A 7,139-nucleotide genomic window follows, 5' to 3' on the forward strand; every position below is an offset into this window, starting at 1 on the left:
CCTAAGATCCAATCCACCGATTAAACAGTTGTGCACATGATATATATATATAAAATAGAATAAGAATATAAGTTACTAACACTATAAAGTTTTATCAAGTCTTCGTGTATGAATACTTGTTTTTTTTTCCTTCTAATCAAATTGCACAACAACCCCATAATCAATCACACCACATTCCTCATTCCTCACCAGCGGCGGCGTCTCCTCCCATACCAATAAGCAAACGCCGCTATCGATGCCGCCACAACAACCCCAGCCGCCGCATGCCACGGATACACCGCTTTCTCCGAAACCACCAACGAACCCAACCCACCCACATCCACAGGCGGCACCACCACCGGTTGCTGACTCACCGCCACCGCAAACCCAAGACCTTGTCTCTCAAGCTCACTCAAATCCTCAATCTCCGGTTTAACCCTAGTCACATTCGCAATAGCCTCATACTCTTCTTTACTTCCACCTTCAAGAAAAGACCCAACTAACTGACCTTTATTCACCCAATAAGCACCAAAACTAGTCCCTGAAAAATCACCAAAATACACAGCTTCCCCTGTATTATCCCCATAAAACTGCCATGACAATGAGAAGACACGGGAATAGAAGAAGGGTAAGTAATCAAATTCCGGTGTTTTTTCCGGTTCCATTATCGCGGAAACAGCATGTCGGGCAGATTTCCGGGCAGCATCCACATGCTCGAGTCGTCGGATTTCACCGAAAGTTTTGACCGGAAATGATGCCACGTCACCGACTGCGTACACCGAGGTGTTGCTTGTTTGTAATCGGCTGTTGACTTTGATTCCGCCTTTCTCTAAAGTGAGTTGACCTTCGAAGAGGCTTGTATTTGGACGGATTCCGATTCCGACCACTACCAAATCCGAAGGAAGATAGCTTCCATCCTTGAGATTAACTCCAGTAACCTGTACATAGTTTTTAACACTCAGTTTGATAAAAGAAATTGCTAAGAAGAAAAATAAAATGTAGCATTAATTTTACATTTTACCTTCCCTTCTGCGTTGAAAACAAATGACGAAAGAACTGTGCCTTTGACAAAATTTATCCCCTTGGATTTGTAAAATTCTTCATAGTAACTTGCAATCTTGGGGGTGAATAGTCGACCCACTACAAAAAAAAAAAAAAAAAGGATTGTAAAAGACTTCATATTAAGATATGAAAGGTGGATTATAGCTGTGCTTACTGCAATGTGGCTCAGGGAACACCATTGAGACATTTATCTTGTTTATGACCAATGAAGCAGCACATTCCATTCCGATGTAACCACCGCCAATCACCACCGCGTTTCCGCCAGTAGATTTTTGCATGACGTCAACAAGTCTGGTTGCATCCGCCACATCACGGAGATAACATACATTTTCAGCATCTGATCCACTTACACCAAACTCTTCAAGCTTCAAAGCCTATATATAATAAAAAAAACCAACAAGTAACTTATCAGATTCTTGTTTTGAAAGTTTTGTTTCTTTTTATTGAAGGTTTATAAATGACCAGTTTCAGTACCCGGGCACCTGTTGCAATGATGAGAAATTTGTAGCTGATGGTTTCTCCTGTTGCAGTCAGAAGTGTCTTTCGTCTCACATCAGCAGACTTTACCCGAGTCCCCAAAATCAGTTCAATTCCTGAAGATTTTTTATAACACCAAACATGAGCAACCACTTAAAAAAACATGACCATTTAATTCCATATCTTCTTGAATTTAAAGATCATCAAATTTACATGGTTGTTACAGACTTACAGCATCCAAATTGTGTATTATATTTTCATTATCAATTATAGAACAAAAGATCCAACCAGACAAAAAAAGGAAATTTTTCGTGTTCAATGGTTAATAATACCATGTTCCTTGTACCACTTTGGTGTTAACCTCTCTTCATTGGCACCTACACAGGTATGAAATGCAGGGAGGCGTGCAGGAGCTGTGAAGAACAACAAGTACAAAACATAAAAAGTCAGACAGGAAAACTATGAGATAATAAATGACCCCAAAAGCATGATATCAATCTTGGAATATGTATTGATTAGAAATAAGGGAAACTAAAATCTGAGATTGAATTATGAATTTTGTAGGAAGGGGTACCTTCTGGAAGTAGAAAGCCTTTGCTGAGTGCAGGTCTCTCATAAGGAGCCACCTGTAGATAATAAAGATGCGTATCAAGAACAATCAGATTATGTGGATTTTTCTCTCAAACATGATTCAAGCTAGGGAGAGATTTCATCAATAATTCATTGATTTCTTGCAAGTGTAACTGTAATGAATCAGCTTAAGGATTGAATTGAAATTCACTCCATCCATCATTTAAAGTTACATGAAATTATGGTATACGCATGTTAGGTTCCGAAAGGGAAAAGCGATCCATCAATCCTATAGTCATTAAAATCCACAGACAAATAGACAAGTAATAGCTTTTATATGAAAATCGCAGTTACGTGTGAAAACTTTAAGTTCCCACAATCAAGCAAATAGTCAAATCATTGATGATTATTCAAGCACAAGCAAGGACGCAAGCAAGCACATGAGGCAAAACGGCGAACACTTGGCGTGCAAAGTGTAAACCGAAGAACAGCAACCAAAATCAACAAACGAGAGATGATCAATGATTTTAACGTATTCCGCAGACGAAAATGGAAAAGTAGATTAAGGTTGGCACAGTTGCGAACAAAGAAATTCGATGATAACGAAGATGGAAAATTACAGGTTCTTCGGAGATGATGCAGAGTTCCCCATGTGAGACACCTTTCTTGGTGAACTCAAGAGCTGCGTAACCGGCGGCGACGCCTCCACCAAGTATCACATACACAAAAGCTCTTCCCATTTCCCCTTCTGTGTGTGTCTCTCTCTCCCTCCCGCCCACCTAGCCCCTCAAATTCTTTATCTATTTCTAAGCTTCTCTCTCTAGATAAAACTGGCCCCACTCTCTCTCTCTAGATTTAATCTATTTATTATTATGTGTATCCTCCATACCGGAGAATATTTAATTTCTCAATTAACAATTATGGAATGAATTTAACTTTTAGAAAAAATTGTAAAAATGGTTCATATGGTTGGCAAAATAATGTAGTTTTGGTCCAAAACGAAATGTTTTGGACCAATACCGATAGAAGAATATTTAATTTCTCAATTAACAATTATGGAATGAATTTAACTTTTAGAAAAAATTGTAAAAATGGTTCATATGGTTGGCAAAATAATGTAGTTTTGGTCCAAAACGAAATGTTGGTGCATCATGGTTCAATTTTAGATATCTTGTGTGGTTTTGGTCCCTATGGTTGTATTTTCTTGTGTTTTTGGTCCACATCCCACTTAACATGACTAATATGTCCTTTAAATAATTATATTTTAATTTAATGTTTTTATTTTTTTATTCTTATAATAAAATAAAAAACAAAAACAAAATAAACTCTCTCTCTCTCTCTCTCTCTCTCTCTCTCTCAATACCATCATCGGACCACCCATTCCAATTAAGTCGCACCCCACCACACCCTAAAATAAGACCACCATCATCACCACTCCGACGGCGACTCTGTTACCCTAGCTCCGGTGGCGGCTTCCATTGCGAGATCCACAACAAGATACATGATACGATGGCGAGACATCTAGATGTCATTAACAAACTTAGGCTCGAACAACTGGAATCACAAAATCAAGTGAAAGATTCAGCTGAAGAACCCTAAATTCGCCGTCATCGACCACCCAGAACAACTGGACTATCACCACCATCGATCGTCGTCACGCTCCCCACGGTTGCTCGATTTCTACACCATTGTTTGATTTTAGCTCGAATTAGGAGGGTAATTTCAATCTCAGATCCTTGAAATTGACTTAAATTGACTTCGTATCCTCTTATCCTCATATTGTTCGAAAGAAGTAGAAGTTGATCTGGGAGAAGGAGGTCGGGGAAGTAGAACCCTGGCCCTCAACTCTCTTTTACTCTAATTGCGTCGCCACCATCAACCGCACTTGTTCCCTTCAAGCTACCTTTTGCAACATCGGCCATTCGATAACAAAATCGACATCAATCCACATTTCAACGCATAGAACAATTTTGTGGTTCAAGACCACCACTCAACATCCACCATTTTCTTTAAATCCATCGATTTTTTGACGTTTTGGTTTGAATTATCAGGTGAATGGTGGTGGCGAATGGTTATCAGGTTAGGGAAGGAGAGGTGATGGTGGGGGAGATGGAGGTGGTCGGGGAGTCGGCGGCGAATGGTGGTGACGAATGGAGATAATGGCAGGAAGAGTGAGAAAGAATGATTGTGTGTGTTCTTAAGGGGATGGTGGAGAACAACGATGGTAGTAGGTGGATGGTGGTGGTAAACGGCAATGATGAAAGGCGGATGGTGGTAGTGAACGAAAATGGTAGTAGGCGATCGTGGTGGTAAATGATAATGGTGGGATACGTTGGATGTTCTTGAGAGGGTACCACCTGGAGGGTGTTATTGAGAGAGAGAGAGAGAGAGAGAGAGAGAGAGAGAGAGAGAGAGACAGAGACAGAGAGACAGAGAGACTTTTACTAATTAAAAACAATAATATAAATATAAAAAATAAAAAATTCAAATATGAAGGGCATAATAGTCATTTTAAGTGTATATGGACCAAAAACACAAAAAAGATCCAATTTTGGACCAATCGTGCACCAACATTTTGTTTTGGACCAAACTGCATAAATTTGACAACCACAGGGACCATTTTTGCAATTTTGTCTAACTTTTAATAAAATCATGTCATACCGAATTCGTAATCTACAAGTAATTAAATTATTTTTTCGTGTACGATTCATATTTTAAAAAAATAAATCCAATAAAAAACTATGATTATGATAGGATATTATAAATTTTTTTAAAAGGACTATAATTTCCGGAATATAGCATTCTAGAGTAGTAGTGTTCATTTTGAAGCTTTTATTCCGGAGTATATATTCATTAATTCCGGACTGACAAAGTAAATTCTAGAATACGGTAGTCAATATCGTACATAGATGTGACATTACGGAATCACAGACACACACTTCAGACTCTAGAAAACAACATTTTTTCATCCAATATATAAATGGTATCTCATATAGTTACTCACTTACTTAGAATCATCCATAATTATTCATTATAACTACTTCAAGATGAGTTTCTCATACGGTGATTGCGAAGAAAGTTTTAGCGATCTGTTTATTTACTTACACAACCTTCAGCCGACCAACTCTCATAGCTATATCAACATCAAAACAAATATGATGAATCTGATGGGTTTTGGTCATAAGACATCCTATGTACTCATACAAACCCTAATGCTTGGATCTAGGTTTCTCTATTGTACATGCAAGTTATCCAAGACTATAAACCCTAATTCTAGCATACATATAATCATATTAACATGATAATAAGTTTATAGTGTTACCTTGATTGTTATGTAGCAATAACAATCCCAAATCTCCTTGAATTTGACTTTGGAAGGCTTAGAGTCACAAGTGTCACTCCTCTAATGGCTCACAAACACCATAAGCAAGAGGATGAAGAAGAGAGAGGTTGGAGGCTACCAAAAACGTGTGTAAACCCTTACAAGAAGCTTAGCCACATTTTTGAGCCTTAAGGGGTCTTTATATAGTTGGGCTATTAGGGTTATCTAACAAGGAAACCCTAATTTGGATGCTTAAGCCCTAAGCAACCCATAGACTCCTTTTATTAAGCCCATGGACGATTTCCTTATGGGTTTCCCATTAGAATTCGTCCATCCCTTAATATAAGGCAATCCATGGCCCAAATTGCAATTATCCTATAATTACAATTCCAGTCCCTTAAGTTTAATTAATCTCTTTTAGTCACAAAACTAATTACCAATTAATTATTGACTAATATTAATTAAACAATATGATTTCTCCTTTAATATATTATTCTCATAATACATTAATAAATCATATTTAATCCTTACTCTCCATAATTCATCCTATCAAGTTGCTTTGGTGAAGGCAACCCAAAAGGACCATGCACCATCGGGTCAAGTACATACCAAAATAGTTATGGACTTAGACAATAATCCAACAGTCTCCCACTTGGATAAGTCTAACAACTATTCTGTGTATGACTTCAGATCCTGATCTGCAATCGTAGCTTTCCAAAGCCGCTGTCAACTCTGATCCTATCAGATACGCGTGTCCTTAGATAAGGGATCATATATTCCTCCATTCTAGATATCGTATGAGATATGATTTCTAATCATTCTCTTTGTACTACTTCTCGATTTCTGATTTATGACGACAGACTAATTGAACAAATCAAATTAGCCCTAGCCCGGCCGAGCATTTACGTTTGTCATCACTAAACCATCAAGGGGCCCAAAGATATCGCTTCTATCCTACCTTGGATAAAAGGAACGGATAAACTTTGATACAATGCTTGCTTGCACTCACCAACCAAATCACACACAACAATATGTTTTATAACACCAAGTTACTAGTGCATTTACATATTATCAATGTGCAACCGATTAGCAAGATACAACTCACACATCTCGGTTTCAAGAATATAAGATGTTATCGTCTCACCAATCACTCGTAATACAATTCATGGAGTGATCCAAGTGAGCGTGGGTTTAATCCAATTCTCAAATCATATTCATAAGCACTCATGAACGTTGCAGCAAACATTTGCTTATGTCTAATACTCTTCTAGACAATCCACACACCAATTCATGACAATCTTCATTCATATCTACTTCCAACATATGAACGACTGTGGCCCGTTTGAATAATTCGATTATTCTTAATAAACTCAATTATTCTGGAAGTCAAAACATGCAAGGTGAAACACAAGAATAATACTAATCCCATATGGCCTCAAACCTTTGAGTATAAACAAAACACGTTTTATTTATCACCATATCGATTACTCATTATTTGTCGTTTCGGGTAATCAACTTTTTACTTGAATTATTACACTTGTCCCATGCTCCTAGCATGCACACAATGTTTACCTATGGTTCTTACTTTTGTGAAATAGACAAATTGAACACGTTTCCAATCATTCTCATTTCACAACTCCAAATCCATTTTCTTAAGTGTAAGAATATCAAATTCTTGTTACTTATAGAATATACTAGATTCTAACACTTTATGCAACGATCCTTTTGT

The 7,139-nt window shown here is 37.6% G+C and overlaps 1 protein-coding gene across 1 annotated transcript; it reads right to left on the minus strand.

The window, feature by feature from the left end:
* Positions 1–20: 20 nt before the first annotated feature.
* On the minus strand, positions 21–2,878 carry MDAR4 (monodehydroascorbate reductase 4). Its single transcript, XM_078980992.1, has 7 exons — positions 2,709–2,878; positions 2,093–2,144; positions 1,851–1,931; positions 1,516–1,634; positions 1,196–1,415; positions 1,001–1,119; positions 21–917 (listed from the first exon to the last, which is right to left on the minus strand). Exons 1-7 carry the CDS (start codon positions 2,826–2,828, stop codon positions 186–188), a joined length of 1,443 nt encoding a protein of 480 aa, XP_078837118.1. The 5' UTR covers positions 2,829–2,878; the 3' UTR covers positions 21–185.
* Between the last annotated feature and the right edge of the window lie 4,261 nt (positions 2,879–7,139).

The sequence above is a fragment of the Lactuca saligna genome, chromosome 2 (genome assembly GCF_052625555.1).
Source record: "Lactuca saligna cultivar CGN05327 chromosome 2, ASM5262555v1, whole genome shotgun sequence".
NCBI classification, from domain to species: Eukaryota; Viridiplantae; Streptophyta; class Magnoliopsida; order Asterales; family Asteraceae; genus Lactuca; species Lactuca saligna.